Source organism: Protopterus annectens, chromosome 14.part0 (assembly GCF_019279795.1).
Source record: "Protopterus annectens isolate FY-2018-M chromosome 14.part0, PAN1.0, whole genome shotgun sequence".
NCBI lineage: Eukaryota > Metazoa > Chordata > Ceratodontiformes > Protopteridae > Protopterus > Protopterus annectens.
In genome coordinates, this window is record NC_056748.1 from 415108374 (window position 1) to 415129074 (window position 20701).

At 37.4% G+C, this 20701-nt stretch overlaps 1 protein-coding gene across 1 annotated transcript in view; it reads left to right on the forward strand.

Moving 5' to 3' along the window:
* Positions 1 to 20701, forward strand: part of ADAM12 (ADAM metallopeptidase domain 12) — a 2765134-nt gene that overhangs the window by 2461406 nt on the left and 283027 nt on the right. Inside the window, exons 19-20 of the mRNA XM_044056180.1 lie at positions 19023 to 19158; positions 20186 to 20294. Of these exons, the coding sequence (XP_043912115.1) occupies positions 19023 to 19158; positions 20186 to 20294 (245 nt within the window). The remainder of the gene's footprint in view (positions 1 to 19022; positions 19159 to 20185; positions 20295 to 20701) is intronic.

The window sequence follows — 20701 nt, forward strand, 5'->3', positions numbered from 1 at the left end:
ACGAATGGGCTGTATAAAGCTATTGTTAATGAAGAAAACACTTAAAACATAATGACAAACTTTAATTTTTAAAATATACTTATGTTTGAAAGAAGTGTGTGATTAGCAGATTACCTACTGGTGAGCAAAGCCTGAATGCTTAATTATCCATTGCCCAAGTTTCTACTCACTGACGATTGAAGTTCCTCCGTGGGAAATCACTGTCAGCAAGTTGTGCCAGAAGTGACCACCTTTTTTGGGAGAATTTCTCCAAGTTGGTGCAGCTATGGAAATGGTATGTATATATAGGTCTGGGAAGCCTGCCCCCACATCAGGGGATTCAGGGGGTATGTCCACCTGCAAAAACACTTATAAAAGTTTTTTTCTGCAGGATTATTTTGGTGAATGCAGTTTGGGGATTCTCATTTGTCCACTCATGCTGGAAGTGTGATTAGCATTTAAATATTTTTTTCTGTTATTTACATAAGCTTTAAGACCCATATAGGTTCATAAGTAAGTACTAGGCTATCTGCCCAAGGGCATTTATAAGCCTAGCCAGAATGTGTTGGCTTTCACCACCCCCTTAGATTAATTCCCTGTGCCTCTGTCCAGCAGAGCCATTAGTTCCCTGCTCCACTGTCCAGCAGAGCCACTGCAGTGATCCCCGGGGTAAATTTTTTGTTTCCCATCCACTTGTCCAGGTTTCTCTTGAAGAGTGTTAGTGAGGGGCTCTGCCTGATGTATATTGGAATCCTGCTCCAAAGCATGGGGAGTCTCTGGGATAGGAATCTATCCCTCCAGCATGTCCTGTTTATCGTTGTGGTGAGGTTTATATCTCTAGAGTGTGTGACTCTCCGGGATTTGTTTTTTTTTTTTTTTTTTAGGTGGAGCATGTCCATCAATTCTGGGTTGGACATGGCCTTGTATGTCAGGCAGAGATCACCTCTGAGTAAGCAGTATGCAACCGAGTACAGCTGGAGTTTCTTGAGTTGGGCTGCATAGGGCATCTGTTTGAGGTCATTAATCCTCTTGGTGAGGTACTTGGCCTTTCCAGCTGTTGCAGGTGTCTTGTAAGGTACATCCCAAATGGGGCATTGCATTATATGATGGGTCTAATGAGTGATGAGTAGAGAGGCACAATAACCTCTTTTGTTCTAGATGCAAACCCTTTTGTGATTAGGTGGGCCACATAGAAGGATTTTCTAACCACCTTGGAAATATGATTATCAAAGGAGAGATTACTTTCTGCTTGGGTCTCCAGATCCCTTATTACATTTTCTGTATTTAGAGGACTACCACCTATGTAGTAGTTTGTGGGTACTTTGTTTTTTCCAAAGGGGATGACTATGCACTTTTTGGCATTTTAGCTTGAGGCCATGATTTTGACGCCAGGTATCCATCTCAGTGAGACCCATTTGGAGGGTGACTGTATCAGCCAGAGAATCAATTATGGCCCCTAGTTTGCAGTCGCCTGCGAACTTGGTCAGCCATAGTCCTCCTATGCTTGACTGTACCTCTGAGAAGTATATACTGAACAGGAGGAGTCCTAGGACTGAGCCCTGGGGGATGCCACTTGTAACCGGTTTAGAGTCTGACGTAGAGCCTGCAACTCTCACCATGTGGGTTCTATCCATGAGCCAGATGGTAACCCATCTCATGATGTAGGGGTTTATGTTCAAGGTGGTGAGCTTGTCTATAATACTAGAATGGGGAATGGTGTTGAAAGCCTTTGCGAGGTCTAGGTAGGCTGTGTGGACCTCCTTTCCCTCGTCTAATGCCTTGGTAACTCTCTCAAAGAAGTCCACCAGGTTTAGGAGGCATGATCTGCCCTTAACAAAGCCAAACTGGTTAGGGTCCAAGGTTTGGAGATTCCCAATGTCTCTGTTAATGAGTTCCATGATGATGCGTTCCATAGCCTTGCAGACCAGGATAGTCAGGCTTATAGGGCGATAGTTCCCGGGGTCCATTGTGGCTCCACCTTTGTGGAGTGGGATAACTGTTGCTGTGCACCACTCTGTGGGTACATAGCATGTAGAGAGGCTGAGTTTGAACAGTATGTTTAGGTGAGGGGTTAGTTCATTTTGGAACTCTTGTAAGACACAGCCTGGGACACCATCCGGTCCCATTGAAGCTGTGTTTTTGGCTTTGGATAGGGCTGTTTTAACCTGTGTGTCAGTGATTGACGGGGCCCTACATTCTTCTGGTATGGTTATGGGCCCTTTAGGGGGTGAGAGGGGGGTGAAGTTTGCACTAAACCTGTCTGCCAGAATGTTTGCAATATCAGTCATTTCAGTGTATTTTGTGCCATTCTGCCCTAACTCAGAGCAGATCTGAGAGTTTCCACTTAGGTTCTTGACATAGCTAAAGAACACTTTGTGGTTATCTTTGGAGTCTTTGGCAATTTGTCTTTCGAAACTAGCCTTGGATGACTTAATGAGGGATCATAGTTTCTTGCTGATAGTGATCAGGGATGTCTTTCCTTCTTGGGATTTTACTCTTTTCTGTACTACTTTCCTCCTTCTGTTGTATAGCTTGTTTATGGCAGGGGTCCACCAGACTGGTTTCCTTTTCTTGGAGGAGTGAGTCTTGGTTTTACTTGGGATAGCACGATCCATGCATTCCTGCAGATGCTCATATAGTGCCTTTGTAAAGGTTTCAGCAACTTGGACAGCATTGTCCTTTAGCATGGGGGCTGTCAACCTTTCCACCTCAGTCTTAAGTAACGTGAAGTTTGCTTTTGAAAAGTTTTTCATGGTGGTTTCCTTGATTGGGGGTGGGGGCGGAATGTGGATATCCAGAGTGATTAGTCTATGGTCTGATCTAACCAGCGAGGGGTTGACATCCGGTGTGTAACACCGGTCGTCCATGTTGGTGATGACCAGGTCCAATATGTTGTTCCCCCTGGTGGGGGTGTTAACCATTTGATCCAGGGCGTTCAAGTTTATAAATTCTAGGAAGCATTGGGAAAGGGAGTTAGTAATTGAGTAGTTCTCCCAGTTTATGTTTGGGTAATTGAAATCACCCAGTATTAAGGTGTTTGGTAGGACCTTCATATTTCCCAGTGTCTCCAGAAATGCAGAATGGGGGTCCTGGGCCATGGTGGGTGATCTGTAGCAAGCTACAATTTGGATTGCTGTTTTGCCCATTGTTAGTTGCACATGGATGATCTCTGATGCATTGTGCTGCACCACTAACCTGGAGGTGTGGGTATCCTTGATGAATATGGATACACCCCTGCCTTTTGTGTTTCGGTCCTGGTTCTGTGGCCGAAAGGTATGGTATGAGTTATAGCCTAGTAGTGCTGGGGTGCTCAGGAGCCTTAACCCAGGTTTCTGTTACTGCACAGATGTCAATGTTCTCCATACTGAGGAGTGCCTCGAGTGCGTGCATTTTGAGGTTTAGACTTTTGGCATTGAGTAGCATTACCCTCAGTTTTTGGTTAATTGTGCTATTTATGGTGGTGGTTTTGTCTTTTGAGCCTTGCCTAAAAAAGACACTATGGGGGTGGCAAGAGCCTTGGCCAGTATTCGAAAGCCTAAGGGTGACAGGTGCAAGCCATCTCTTGTGAAGCAACATGGCTTGTCGAGCATGTCATCCCAGGTGGACAGATACTGGATCCCCTTTGAATGACACCAGAAACTTAGCCAATTATTGAAATTGATCATTTTTTCTTTATACTTTGGCATCATTCTTGGTGAGGACAGGATGCTACGCAGGGTCAGGGTCATACCGGCCTGAGCTACATGATCAGAGAGCTCTTCCATGTCTCTTTTCATGTAGTCCAGGGAGGTATGTCTCAGGTCATTCACACCAACATGGGCAATGACAGAGTTGTATTTGTACTTGTTCTAGAGTGACTTGAGTGCTTGTGTTATGTGGCAGATCCTGGCACCAAACAGGTAGCTAATTGTAACCTTCTCCTTGTCCAGCCTAGTTAGTGGGACATCAGTGTGCCTGACTATAGAGTCACCTATTACTAGTGTGTTGGGTATGTTATTTTGTGTTAAGGGCAGTGATTGCATGGCACACTGGTTATGTGAAGTTTGTGTTTCATGGTTGGTGATGGGGTGTGGAGGTTGCCTGGATGTCTGCTTTGGTGGTCTCTGTTGCTTTTGCAGATTTTTATTTAGAGCCTCCGAGTATGTTTTCATGTATTCATGTGTGTTATTTGCCGGTGTTGGTTTATTAGGTCTATGTGAGACTGGTGGTGTGTTGCAAGTATTACCCTTCTCCTCTTGACTGTTAGTTCCAGTCTTGGGTTAAGAGAGCTTTGCCTCCAGTTTGGCTGTATAATTGCATCTCTCGCATACATTAGTGTTTGGTGGTAGGAGGAGAGGGTTGTCTGTGTACATGAGGCAGTTGTAACATTGCCTCAAAATGCCCAAATTCACCAGTTGGACTGGAGAGTACACTGGAAACTGACCTTTGGACATGCCTGAATAGGTACAGTAAGTTGTTTTTCTGATTGGTTGGTGGGGACGAATAGAGAGCCTTGTCCTTCTGGACAGTATAGGGGGGGGGTCTAGTGCTAGGGTTAATTAGTGCTTGCTATGAGTTTTAAGCAAGTGCTTGACTGTGAAATGAATGGTTTGAGTGCTAAAGTTGAAGGTTGTCTAGTTCCAAGGGAAAAATTGAAGAGTAGACTTCGTGGAGCCGAGAATAGTTTAACTCTAGCTAAATGGCACTGCCCGGTGCAAAAAACCGCACAAATGCGGTTTTTATAGCAGGGAAGTGAAAGAGAGATAGAAATTATCCCAAAATGGCTGATAAACTACTAACTTCTGGGCTGAAACCACACCTCCAGGGACAGATAGGCTGGTCAAAGCTCCCCTCTCTCACAGGTGAACAGAGAAACTTACTTCTATCCAAGTAAGGTATGTGCAACACAGAAACTTGTAATCCAGCCCTGGATTCAGCAATAACCTGAAAACTGGACTATACTAGTTCAGAAAGGCGTGAAAAAGTATATATTTTTTTTTCAGAAAATAGAGCAGATACAATCACAATTAGCCTGAAATGGCCAATAAGCTACTAACTTCTGGGCTGAAACCACTCCTCCAGGGACAGATAGGCTGCTCAAAGCTCCCCTCTCTCACAGGTGAACAGAGAAACTTACTTCTATCCAAGTAAGGTATGGGCAACACAGAAACTTGTAACTCTGCCCTGGATTCAGCAATAACCTGAAAACTGGACTATACTAATTCAGAAAGGTGGGTAACAAATATATATATATATATTTTATTTTTTTTTTTCCAGAAAATAGAGTAGATACAATCAAAACAACACTTTGAATGCACAGAAAAGGCCATCACACTTTAGTGGGTAGCCTACAACAGTTAAACAGATAATTTAAACACAAAAATGACTTAATTCAAGTGCAGGCAGCAAATAAGTACAATATGTAGCAATAATAAATTTTTTAAATCACAGATTTGCTAAACAAACTGGCGTTTTAGGCGGAATTAGCTAAGACAGCGAGAAAAGCAGAAAAGTGATACTTAATCACTCCAAAGTCACTCTTTTGTCTCTCTGCTGCTGTAGACTCTGCAGAACACCTGTAAGACACTTGCTGAGTGGAATACAAAAGCAAAAACGTTTCATTCACGGTAAAGGAAAAAAAACATACTTATAGCAGAACAAGAGACAAGTAACTAAAATAGTGCATAGTAGTATTTGAATTTGCCCACCTTCCATGGTACAGATTTTTTTCATCCAGAATATTTTGTGCAGGTAGATTGGGATGATCTCACGTGTAGCTTAGGTAATGGCATAGGAGACGCAAAACACTATTACGTATACAGTGCTGTCATACCTCTCAACTGTCCAGATTTTTGCCTCATATTTTTGTTCTTTTCCTCATAAAGTGTTGTTTTTTCTGGAAATGATTGGCAAATCATTGAGGACAGAAGACAAAAATGACAGTTGTTTGAATTTCAGACTTCATACCCTTCAGTAAATTCATGCTAACAGAAAACCTGTAATTCTATCAACTTTTTAAGTTTCTAGGACCAATATTTGAAAATTATCCCTATTTTTGAGCCTTTGCCCCCCCCCACCATTATTTATGGCCTTGTCCATAATTCAGAAGTTGAGAGGTGTGAATGCTGTTCAGTGATTCTCCAGGTGAAGATATAGTGAACCAATTTGTTACCCTTCTCAACTATAGCGAGCATCATCTGCTCTCTCGGAGCCTTATTCTATGTTTCTCTGCTTTTACTCCGATAGTAAATCTATCACAGGAATCCTAAACTTAGGAATATCATCTAAAATGTAATATTATATTGTAGAGAATGAATGTATCCTATCTGTTAGTTAATATGTATGTCAAAGTCTCTTCTATGGAAATTGTATGTAAAAAATCTGTCCTTAAAACTATGTTTTGTAAAAAAAATTTCTTTTGGAGCTTTTCTCCCCGGGCCTCCACTGAAAGTGGACTTGTATTCCAGGTGTACTCTCCCGGTCAACAAATGTAAAATAAAATAAAAAAATAAAATAAATAAATTCATTCATGCCACTTAATAAGCATTGTCCAATCCTCAGTGACACTAGAATTATACTACTGTGTGCTGTCTATTTTTTAATTTGAGTTTTTACATTATAGAATTTGACATCATTTTATGTTTCAGTATCACTAATGGACAATTTAATTTATTTATTTATTTATTTATTTTATTTTATTTTACATTTGTTGACCGGGCTAGTCTAGCTGGATATATGTCCATTTTCAGTAGAGGCCCGGGGAGAAAAGCTCCAGAAATTAAACACATTAGACAAAGATAGACAATGTAAATACTAAGGCTTTAAATCAGGGCAAGTTAATACACGTAATACATAAAATAGTCATGGCAAATGCAAAGTATAATAAACAAATGTCTTAAAAACAGAAAAATGTAATTTTTTTTTTTTTTTTGTCAAAGAGAATTACATAAGACTGTATAAATGTCATAAAGGGAGAGCTATCATGGCTGTAGGGAGCAGATATTGTAGGAATTTTGGAAGAAGAAAGGATAGGGAGGTAAAAAAAAGAGTTAATCTGGGTTGGTGCAGGAGCAAAGCCAGTGTTTATTGAGAGGAATTTTCAGCTGTCTTTTGAAAAGTGGAAGAGAGGACAAAGATAGGATATCAGAGGGTAGTTTGTTCCACATTTTGCCAACTGAGTTGGAAAAAAGACAATCACCTGCAGAGTTACTGGGTTTGGTTATATTAATCAGTAGTTTGTTGGAAGAACATAGATGTTTCAGGTTATTGTATGGTGAGATGAGGCTAGAAAGTATAGATGTTTGAGTTGGTTGGTATAGGATCTTGTGAGCTATAAAGAGCTGTTGAAGTATGAGTTGGTTCTCGAGTTCAAACCAACCTAGTTTTCTTAGGTTCAGGCAGTGGTGAGTTTTAAATGGGGATCCTGTTGCAAATCGAGTAATATTATGGTAAGATGTTGCTAGTTTCTTGAGGTTGTTTTTGGAAAGATTCGTGTATATGGGGGAGGCATATAGAAGTGTAGAGATAAGGTGCAATCTGGCTAAGGTGGTCCTTGCTTCGGGTGAAAGGAAGGGTTTGATTCTATAAAGAGATCCGATTTTTCTATTAACTGATTTTTATTGTGGTATTGATGTGAGTCTCGAAGCTCAGATTATTGTCAATAGTTATACCTAATAGTTTAGTACTTGAATCTGAAGAGATGAGAGTGCTATCAGTGGAAGAAAGAGTGAAGTTTAGTGGGGTAGATCTGTGGGAAGGTGAGAACAATAGCAATTTAGTTTTCTTGGGGTTAAGGAGTAGGCAACGATCAGAGAACCATTGTTCAACAGTTGTAAAAGCTTTTTGAGTGATTGACTGTAGTTCAGTTTGTGAATTAGCGGTGCAGATAATAGTAGAATCGTCTGCATATTGTATGCAGGTAGTATATGGGATAGCTAATTGGAAGTCATTAATAAAGATGGAAAATAGAAGGGGGCCTAAGATAAAGCCTTGAGGTAATGTAGAGAGATGGGGAGGAGATTGGACAGTGCATTTTTCCAGAGAACTGCCTGTTGGTGGTTTTCTAGGTAAGATGTAAACCAAGTTAAGGAAGGAAGATCAAGTGAGAGAGATTTTAGTATGTGCAAAAGAAGTTTATGGTTTACCATGTCGAAAGCTTTAGATAAGTCAATGAAGATAGAGGATGATAGGTTATTATTGTTACGGTTATAGTTGATGGAGTTGGTAAAGGAGAGTAGAGCTGTGGTAGTACTGTGGGAAGGTCTAAATCCATGCTGACAGTTTGCAAGTAGGTTGTTATGCAGAAGGTGGTTAAGAAGTTGCTTATGGATACATTTTTCCATGATTTTAGCTATGGGTGATAGGAGTGCTATAGGCGAAGTTAGAGAAGTCATTAGACTTACCTCCTTTGTGAAGTGGGATGATGTGCGATATCTTCCAAATAGAGGGGAAAATACCTTCCTTTAAGGATCTATTTATCAGAATAAAAATGGGATAGGCAATAGGTTTGGCTCCTATTTGCAAGAATTCTGCAGGAAGTTTGTCTGCAGAAGGAGTGGTAGGTTTTAGTTTTTGGAGCAGTGATAAGATATAGGAGGTAGATACAGGTTGTAAGTGAAAGGAAGGAGGTAGATTTAGAGTAGGTAAGAGTAGCTTAGAGGTGTCAGCAGATAGGTGACTGGCTAGAATTTGGATAGTATTAGTGAAGAATGAATTAAAGCCGTTAGCTGTTTGTGTGGGATTCTCTGGGTTACAGTCCTGGGGGTTAGGTGTGATAGACTGGCCTGGGGATAAAAGATTATTAATACTGGTCCAGAATTTTTTGGGTTCCTTATTGGAGGTTTGTTGTAATTGAAGGCAATAGTTCTTTTTGTCTATTAGGATGGCTTTTTTTTGTACTGTTTCTAAGTTCTTTGAAGTTTTGGTGGTCAGTTAGATTCTTAGTGGTACGCCATTTAGCACAAGATTTGTTTCTGAGGATGATTTTTTGCCTAGTATTGTTGGTCAGCCAGGGTGCTGCTTTAGTTTTGGTTCTAATAGTGCGACTTGGGGCATAATGATCCAGGATAGATAAGAATGTTGAATTAAAATATTCTACTGCTTCATTAAGAGGGAGATATTTTAGTGGACACCAGTTACATTGTAGTAATTCAGCTAGAAATTCTTCAGAGTTAAAATGCTTTTTTGAACGTAGTGTTCTGTATTTGGTAGGTAAAATTAGGTTGGTTTTATGCCTAATGACATAAGTAAGTGAGTGGTCACTGAGATCATCAGGGAGAGTACCTGAATGGTAGGTTTGTTGATGAGTATTTGTAAGAATCCAGTCTAAGATGGTTTTGTTATTGTTGGTTTTATTAGTTCTGGTAGGACTGTTTATAAGTTGTGTGAAGCCATAGAGGTTTATATGGGAGGTAGGGTTTGTACTATTACAGGAAAACCAGTCAATGTTGAAATCACCTAGGACTAGTGTTTCTTGAGGGAGTTAGTTGGAGAGTGAGCTAAGGGTGCATTCGAGTGTGTTAATGTTATTCCCTGGGGGAAGGTAAACACATATGATATTTAAGGCTTTAGTACTGTTGAATTGAAGTTTAGAGCTGATAATTTCAGCATGATTATCAGGGTTAAGAGTCTGGTCTAGAATACTAATTTGCATATGTGCTTTATAGAGAATTGCTACCCCTCCACCCTTTTTTGTAGTACGATCTAGTCTAATGATGATATACCCAGGTGGGGTGATTTCATTGTCTTTGATGGTAGGCTTTAGCTATGTTTCAGTTAAGCATAAGATATCGAAATGATGGGTTTCTAGAAGGGCATGAACTTGAGTAGTTTTGTTACAAATACTTCGTATATTGAGATGGGCAATAGAGATAGAGTTGGTAGGTTTGGTGGATGATAGAGAAGTGTCTTTGTCTTGTATCTTGTAGGTATTGGAACTGGTATGATGTGGCTCAGGGTTAGGATTAATATCTCCGTCCATCAGTAAGTGGAGGAATTTAATGTCCTTTGACTGGAGAAGTTTTTGAAAGGTGTCTATAAGTTTCCTGGATTTTGGTTTGCTTAACTTGAAATGTGCTAGTCTGTGGTATCTGGCTAGTAGGTAATTGGGTTGAGTAGTGAGATTGAAGAAGGTAGGAGAGAGAGTTGATATAGGTGTAGAGGTATATTTAGATGAAAAAGGAAGAGTAGAGTGAAGTGGGTATTCATAAAAAGTTAAGAGGTAAGTAGTAACAAGGCAGGAAAGAAAGGATAAGCAGATAATTGGTTTTAGTTGTGAGGGGATAGATGATGTGCCCATTTTAAAGGTGGGGAGGTACGTAAGGAGGAGAAAGGTAGGTTGTAGATCCAACAAAGGAGAAGTCGTTTAGGTTAAGTAAAAAGGTAGTAGGTGGGTTAGTTAATTAGTGGGTGTGATGTTCAGTAGAAGAGGTTGAGTGATTGTATGATAGATACTTATCTGATTGGGTAGTTAAGATAGGGGTGTGGTCATGAGAGCTATAAATGTAGGAGCACTGGGGGCGGGTGGACATTGGGGGCAGGGTAGGGGAGCGGAGTGAGCCCGGAGGGCGAACGGAGCGGGTAGAGACAAGAGAGTGGACAAGCAAGGAAGACAATCAGAATAATGGGAGTAAACTGCAGGTAAGTGTGAAAGTGAGAGGAAGCAGAAGTAAGCTGCAAGAGAAGTAGACTTTAGTTAGTTTACTCAGGTATGAGGGTAGAGAGATGCAGAAAAACATCTAAGAAGGGATAAAGCTGAAGAAAAAAACAGAGCGAAAAAATAGGGATAGTAGGTCAATTTGAATATTTCAATAACTATGTTTGAGTTAGAAGTAGTCTGCCTAGTTTGAATGCATATTATAGCAAAGAAAAATTGCTTGAAAGAAACTAATCTATCATTCTTCATAAGTACAAGGAACTAGTCATATAAAAAGAATGTCTTCAGTGTCTAGTCTTCCACAGTTATTAGCCCGATTTCGTGTGGCTCGCAGAATGAACTTAGTGGCTCCCTATGACAGTAATCAGCAATCTTCAATGCCTACTATACTTTGCCAAATTACTTCACTCAACTCACACTATTTAAGATTCTAGGATTAGAGTCAAAAAAAGTTTTTCTTTTCATTCTTCAGATTTAAGAGATAAAGATGTTAATACATTTTTGGAGGTTTTCTCCATGGGCCTCTGCTGAAATTGGACTTCTACCCATACTGACCTTCCCAGTAATCAAATGTTAATAAATAAATAATACAGTGGATTACTTTGTAAAATCTCGTACTTCCTCCTGAATGTACCCTTAAAGTGAATTTTAATGATGTAAGCAGTGTTTAGTGTTACAAAGATTATGTATTCATAAATAACAAGAAACATTGACAGTTAATGAATTTTACATTATTTGTGAAAAGATTTATTCTATGTATATACCTTTTAAAATGTTTTTATTTGCATTCTCTGACTTAAAACCTTTACAACAGCTAATTGCAAATTCACTGTGTAACTAATATGAATAGCCAAAACAACACTTTAAATCTGGGACTCATCCAGTACCTTATTTGTAAAAAAAGACAATGCCTGGTTGACTAGGACAAAGTGCACATTAAAATATCTGCCTCTAATACAGCTCTGATTTTTTTGATTCCTTAGCCATAAGGACTAGTATCTACTTATGGTAATGATATAATTCCAGGTTATATTTCTGGGATATCAATTTCTGTTTACCACTATCTTCTTCTTTCAGCTTTTCCCAGTTAGGGGTCTCCACAGCAGATAATCTGTCCTCTCATGATACCACTATATATAATTAAAATCATTTAAGCAGTAGTACAATATATATATATATATATATGTGTGTACGTACATATATATATATATATATATATATATATATATATATATATATATATATATGTGTGTGTGTGTGTGTGTGTATACATATATATATATATATATATATATATATATATAGAGAGAGAGAGAGAGAGAGATACTGACATGTAGGTGCAGTTTATTTGGTCATTGAGCAGATTCATCTCATGCTGCAATTTTGTAGGTAAATTTCATCAGTTGAGGTGGTCAAATTATATTACAGTTAAACTGTATTAGTTCAACTGTAATATTATTTCAGGAATTATCTTCTTTCTCCATGGGTGTGCAACCATGGAGTTAATATATTTATTTTCCAGAGTTACGGAGACAGAGCCCCCCCCCCCCCCTGTAAAAGCAAATGTCCTGCTTCTTTTAAGTGATCTCAAATGAAACATATTTCATTGTTTATTTGTTTCAGTGAAGGAGATCACTGATGAAGTTTCATGACATATTTCATTTTGATGAAAGTTCATTGAAGTAAAGGTATATGTGTACATATGTATGTGTATATATATATATATATATATATATATGTATATACATACATACATATATATGGATCTACTTTCATTGAATGAAAATACGATACACTGAATTCAACTTACCCGAGCTTAATCCACAGAATTTGCAGTTCTACGAACCAATGGACTGCCAAATATATATATATATATATATATATATATATATATATATATATATGCATACATATGTGTGTATATAGATATATATATATATATATATATATATTTATATATATATATATATGTATGCATATATATACATATATATATATATATATATATATATATATGCATATATATATATATATATATATATATATATGTATATGTATATATATATATATATATATATATATATATATGTATATGTATATATATATATATATATATGTATATATATATATGTGTGTGTGTATATACATGTATGTATAGTTTTATGACTCCTTTAGCACACAGCTGTGACTAAAGTGAATCCTTCACAGATATACACACACACACTGTTTCTGTCTCTCATTCTCTCCCGTTCTTTCTCTGTAGATATAAATATAGATATATATTGATATATATATATATATATATATATATATATATATATGTGTGTGTGTTTACTATACATTCAGAAATTAATAAAAATTCAAGTAAAAAGTATTCAAACAAAATGTGCTTCAAACTGCATTTATTTTTTTTGCTGGGGGACAAGGTCCCCTGTACCTCCTACCCTATACTACGCACATACACATGTACGTGTGTGTGTGTGTGTGTGTGTGTGTGTGTGTGTGTGTGTGTAACAACCTCTGCACAATGGGTGCAGGAATCATCAAAATAGTGCACTGAACTGTATCAAAACAATAAAAATCAAAACGAATCCAGCACTAACAACACTTCCAATAATACCATTGCAACAGCAAGTTTATTTTGCCACAAAAATAAAAGCAGAGAAGCTCCAAAGCATGAGGACCAAACAAACTGGTTTTGCCCACTGGTGTCGTCAGTGTGCACTGATGATGCCAGTGTGCAAAACCAGTTTTTAAGTCATGCTTTGGAGCTTGGCTGCTTTTATTTTTTTGGCAAAATAAACTTGTTGTTGCAATAGTATTGCTGGAAGTGTTAGAAGTGCTGGATTTGTTTTGATGTATATATATATATATATATATATATATATATATATATATATATATATATATATAATACTATCTTGGACATCACACTACAGTAGGGGAATGGCAAATGTCCCAGTACCCACTATAGTGCAGTCTTGCGCAGTCACTTTTGTCATTCTTTTCAGTATTCAAACAAATGATAGCTTGAGCAGCTGAATGCCATCCATGTGTGTGTGTGTGTGTGTGTGTGTGTGTGTATACATATACATATATATATATAGATATATATATATATATATATATATATATATATATATATATATATCTATATATATATATATATATATATATATATATATATATATATAAAATCCCCAAAGCACACAACTGTGGCTAAATTGAATACTTTACATAAGTGCTATAGGTGATAAAGCAAATGATCCCAATGCACACTTATCTCCTTCGTTTGAACTTCTAATTCATGCCATTGTTTCAAAATCACTTCCTCTGAAATCTTATGCCTAACAAACTACCATTGTTCCCAGAAAAATAAACCCTTTCTGTTTTAATGATGTCACCCAAACATTTTCATTACTTAATGTCAACCCCACCACCTTCAATAGCCTATTTAAATGTACCAAAGTCTCTCTCTTCCATAATCTGTTTTTAGCAATTACTACATTATCATCTGCACAAGATTAAAAAAAAAAATGAAATACCAGTTCATGCCTACATTTTATATTCTGCTTATTTCATTGCATTTTGTAACTCTCTTCTCACAGTATTCACAATTAGAACAAATAAAACACTGCTAATGGGATATCCCTGGCTAACATTTCAATCTTATTACCTTACTAAAGCACCCATTAACGATGTTGCATGATTATTTAAACATGCATGTATAATAACATTCTACGTTTTACCTTTATCCCATATGCTCCAGAATCCTCTACCATTGCCCTGTACTATCAAACACTTCATTAATGTCACCAGTCATAATATTCTCTTTCCCTCTGTTCAGTGTATCATCCACTACTTTTACTATCACCAATCCTCTAGTAATTTTCCATTTAATAGCATCAATGCTAAATATCATCACTTCTTGCAATATCCATTCAAAACATTACTATAGAATTTGTGAACATTTGTAATCTGTATTATTTAGTCTGATCAGTCTCCATTGTTTTAATATCTTATCATTAATATCATTTTGTTATTTCTATTGTACCAAGGAGCTTTTCTCCCTAGGCCTCCACTGAAAACGGGCTCTGTATGACCCAGTGGACTTTCCTGGTTAACAAATTTACAATAAATAATAAATAAATACATAAAATATTTGTTTCCTTTTTTTCCAAATAAATGTTATTGCCACCTGACATACTTGTTTTTCCACATATCTTTTCTATAAACATTCATTTAGAACTTTTATGAAAAAAAAATATTTTTGAGCACTTCTAATTTTTTTATGCATAACATGCCGTATACCATCCATCCCAACATAGATTCCTTTATGCTTTTGAGCACTGCATTTAGTTCTTCGACATTTATTGGTGTTTCAATTTCTTTTAATCCCTCCTGGAAAATATTTTGATCCTCTTTCTTTCGTTCTTTCTCCTTCCAGCTTCACTTTTTCTTTATACATATTCATTACATAATTCTGAATGTCTGTTTCCTCTCTCATAATATCGCCAATTTCATCCCAAATTTATTTTACCATTTACCTCCTCAACCAATTCCCGAAATAAGGAAATGCTGTTTCTTTCCTGTAAAAACTACATTTTCTTGTAGAGTATTTTCCACTTATTGCTTATATAAATTAGTGTTCCTTCTATTTTACAAAATAATGTGTATTATTCAATTCCAAATCATCCAACAATCACTTATGCAATTTCTCATGTACGTACGTAATTCTATTTCTTGTTTCTGTCTCTATCTACGTGTAAACCTCCTTATACTTCGCATTAAACATCCCCCATTATCCCGATCGTAACTCACAATTCTTAATCATGGTGTCAGTTGGACTGCACAGTGGTGCAGCAGTAGCATTGTCGCCTCACAGCAAGAGGTTTTCCAGTTCACTTCTCAGCTGGGGTGCCTTCCACGCAGAGTCTGCATGTCCTCCCTGCATTCGTATGGGTTTCCTCTGGGGGGCCAGTTTTCTCCCACGTTACAAAGACATGCATCTGGAGCATTTCTCCCCAGGCCTCCACTGAAATTTGGCTTCGTTCCAAGTTAGACTTTCCCGGTTAACAAATGTTAAATAAATAAAATCATTGTGTTATGTGATCTAACCACAGCTGTCTAAATTCCTGATCCAAAAGCATGTTGACAATATTTCTCTATCTTAACCTTTTAATTCCTTTTTCTTCTCTAAAGATATAACATTTTTCTGTTTCACTCCATACTGCTGTATGATCGGAAAATCCTCTAATAGTCTCCGTCCTATTTCCGTTACTTGTTCTGGCAGTATAAAATAGTCAGTATCTGTTCTAATTTGTCCTGTTCTATATGTCCAATGCTCATGACTACATAACTTTTAATTCCTACACTTGATCACCTCCTTCTTCCATTTTGCATCTTCCTTAGCAGTCCTGCAGTACAGCAAGCATTGTTGAAACTTAACCCTCAGCGATGCAAAAATATATGACTGAATTTACAATTCTGAACCAGTAAATTTATTTTGCTGAGCATTAAATAAAAGTCTGATTTACAGTGGCATTTGACCATGCACCCAAAGGGCATAGCCAGCAGGACTCATTCTTGATATGTTTCAAATAATTTACAAAGCACAGCTAAGTATGGAGCCCTCCGTTCCCAACAGGCTATCAGTTTGCAAAAAAAATGCATTTATGCATTATTATATCTGAAAAAAAAAGGTAATGTGTCAGCACAATACAAAAAAATCATATAAAATATCAGCATTTCAACAACAGTGTACTCAGAATACTTTTCTCTACCCACTGTACTGAAGAATGCTAATATTATCCCTACACATATTGCACCGTATTTCCTAATGTTGATTGACATCCTGCTGGAATACCTCTCAGATGTATACCAGTCCTGCTATACCCATTGTAAACCTGGAAATCACTTGGGAAATAATTAGCAAAAGAATCATATAAAAGCTATGCCTAATTACAGGTCTTCACCTGTATTGTTTACTCTTTCACCACTGCAGGAGAGAAATGTCTGACAGTATATGTCACCTTTGCAACTTAATCCAGTACAGTGCATAATGAAACACAAATAATTATTTGATTTTTTTTTTTTTTTTACTGAAAAGAATAAAAAGCCTGATGTACAGTGTCAGTTGACCAATGAGCCACACAGCATATCCCACAATTAATATCACATACATCAAGAATTATCTGTTTGATTTTTGTTTCACTTTCAGTAAGTGAAGGTCGTGCCCCATAGTTATGGAATAGATGCCTTCTCTTTGCCTAAACTGCCATGTACTATGCAAGAACTTGCTGAATGGGATTGCTGTACTAGTGACACTGTCCATGCCACCATCACTATCATGACAAAGGAATTATAGCGGGAACTGCACTGCCATCATGGGTCAGTTGCACAGCAGAACAGCTCATAATCATATTGTGCAGAATGCAACACGCGGTAAACATCATGCATGCAGTAGCAGGATCATACTGAAGGGCACCCTCAGACTCAACTATGAAATGGAAATGGACTTTCATCTGACCAGACTCACTCAGTGATTATCCGTGTTTGAGACAGGGTATGTTTGAAGTGCTCCTTACCAGTTTCCCGAGGGTTACAGACAAGTGTTATTGGTCAGGGTTCATGTGAGTATCCTGCATCACATGTGAAAGAAAAAAGGATGGGAAAGCACAAATGGGGGAGGGCAGTTTTAATCAATAATACATTTTATACTTTTTACCTATAAATATTACTATGATGAGAAAAAGTTTGCACTTGCCAACAAGATGGCCATGAGAAACCCTACCATACAAGAAGAGGTAGTACAGTGAGCTTGTATGCCAGATGTGAGAATCCTGGGTACTGCTAGGATGCTGGGCTAACGTGTTAGTGACTTACCCCTATGCATCAAACATTACCTGGCATATGATTGAATGATAACCCCTCTTGCCATAATATCACTTCCTCTGTGGTCCAGAAAGAGGCCTAATGGCTACATGAGTGCAATCTATTGAATCAGTCATCTTAGTAAAGCATGCCATCTTGCAGAAAGCATGTATGGTACTTCATCAGTCCTGTGGTGACACCAGGACTGATGAAGTACCATACATCAGTCCTGTGGTGACACCAGGAGATATACCTATCCAGATGTGCCAAAAGTATGCCAAAGAATTACAGAAGTATCCTCAAAGCAGAAGCCTGTGAGATATCCAGGATGTCCCCAGTTCATCTCTGGAAGGTCTCGTTCTTAAGTAAAGTGAAGGCTATACACACCCTAGTATCCACAGGTATAAGAAGACCATGCACCCCCCTGTACCTGTCACTAAAGCCCATATTATATCCCTGTCCACTCTAAATCTATCAATAATATCTTGGTCAGCAAAGTTAGAAGAAGTTAATATTTATCTATATCTTTACCTTTTCAGCTAGAGGTAGGCAGTCTCACAATGGGTAGCAGCCAAGCTAACAGCTACAGCAAGCATCTTTATTAAATGCAAAGTAGATAGAAAAGTTGTGACTTCACTTTTGATAAGACTTTTGCTAATGGTACCTTTGTGCATAAAAAAGTGACTATGAATCACAAAAAGGTGGGGAAGCTACCTTATCTGCATAAGAAAGTCCCAGGATGTTCAGTCAGTCCTCATTTTCCTGGGATTTAGTACCTCATGTACCTCTTTCAAACCATAATAAAACTGTTGCACCTAAGAGCCGTTGCAGTCTATGAATCACTCCTCAGCTGCACTTACGTGCAGCTAGTGTTAATTCCCACTACTTCTAAGTGCAACAACTATGAATACCACCCTGTGTCTATTAGATTTCTTATTTTTCTTCCCAGGCAAAAATTTAGCTGTAATACAATGACGAACATTTCAGTACTTTCAGCTCCTTTACATTACTGTTTGAATGCCTTATTACTGGACCTCTGTCTGCAGACCGTCAGCTACATCTGTAAAAATATTGTATGCATGCATTTCTCAGCTTAGTTTACACTGCAAGTTGTTTCCACTTCCAGTTTCATCTGTAAAAAAGTGGTAATGAATACATTTATATTATACCGCAGAAAATGATTGTGGCACCACAGTTCAGATCTTCATGTTCTACACAAATGTACAAGCTAAAGTCCGAGGGTAAGGCCCTCAGTATCAGAAGAAATTACTTCATTAAGGAAAACAAGCAACTAAACATGTAAACATAACCATGTTGTAAGACAGTAATTACTGGGTCCATTAATTCTGCAACCCTGTTTTCCTCTGTGACAGTTTTAGTTTTCTATAAAAACACACCACTTGTTAAGGAAGAACAAGATTAACTTCTTAAGGATAATGACTTGCTTTCCTTTGTCTTTTATTATACCTAAAGTTTATTAAGCATAAGTTTTAAGCCGGGGCACCTTTATAAAACCTTATGTTTTTTTTTCCCCCAGAAAACAACAGCTTAACTGTAGCAGTACTGGTTCCTGCCATATGCCTCATCACTGCTGTGCTAATTATTTGTTTCAAGAGGAAAACAGTCATTAAACTGCTGTTTACAAATAAAAAGACAACAATGGAGAAGATAAGGTATGGTGTATTTCCGGCTTTCAGCTTGATTGTGATTGCATGCATATATTTCTGCATCATAAATTTGCCTTAGGAGCTAGGCTGACAGAAGCTGATTGTTGTCAAAGTGCTGAGTATTAGAAGAATGAAAACAAAATCTCTGTAATGCACATTAAAAGCTTTTTTACTTGTTTTACCTTGAAAAATTATGACTTTTAATGCCAGACATTTTAATTACTTCCAGTTGCATTCTATTGGTCTACATTTTAAATCATATTTATTACACATTTATTGAAGCTAAGCTCAGTTTTTGCCTAATTGAGTATGACATACTGCATTCATAAACAGGAACCTTGCTCCATTTACTAAACTGGAAGTTTTTATTGTATTGACACCATGTTGTTATGGAATTATCCTGTCTTTTTTCTTGAATAATTAATCACATTTCATTAACAGGATAAACATTTTACATGGATTTTATGAATCAGTGTTTTCATGCAGCCACTATTGTTAATCTGCCATGTTTAATGGCTCTAAAGCATATTTTTTGTGCAATACATTCTCAGACAATGCTGGCATTCCCTAACCTAATGTGTCAGAAACAGTTATCCAATGTAAAGTGTAATCCTTGAAATCCTGCTTCAGATATTAAAACTTTCCTAATATAAAAGGTAATGCCCACATGTTGCTTAGCAGTTCCCTTCAGGGCTGGACTGTCTTCAGTGATTTATTAGTGTTTGCATAATTCCTTATTCTGACATTTCTATCAGTAAACCCACCAAGGCCTCCCACGCACTCATACATATTTTATTGAACTAGAATCCTTTTTAGGCACTTTTATTACTTCTGTATACATGCACAGTACATATCCTTTTTGATCCAAGTATCTATCACAAAGGTCTCTCAATTAAAAGCCTTGTTAAAAACAGACAGTGATGGATTATTGGGCAAAGGTATGAAGAAAACATGTAAATTAATCAAATGGTTATATTTTGCAGTGCATCGTGTACATTTTTAGTTGGTATATTTACAAAAATATTTTTTACAGGTCTGTAAGTCCAAAAAGACCATCATCTCCAAATCAGACTAATCTCATCCAACACAAGACTTCCATCAGTGTTATAAGCAGCAATCCTCAGAATGTAAACTCTTTTATGGTAAGATGTCTTATGTAGAGCTAAGTTAAAAAAAGCATCTGTTTTGAGTAGCTAACTGCTATTCAAGCACACACACTCACACAAACACTCACACACACACACACACACACACACACGTCAGGCAGTCTGGATAATTAAAGTTGTATATGCAATAATGTTTTACTTTGTAAATTAGTTCAAATGACTCGGGATTCTGGACTAAAATGAAGCTCAATGTCAGTTTACTTATTTTGCTCATCAGATAAAGTTCTATCAATACTGAGAACAAATGCTCTCTATGTAGTTTGCAATCATTTTAGTGGAATGTTTTCAAAATGAGAGTTCTGTTAGACATTTACAAGAATTAGACCTGTATTAGTCACTTAGAAAAGAATACCATGCAAACTTATAGCAGCAGTAGTGACTGC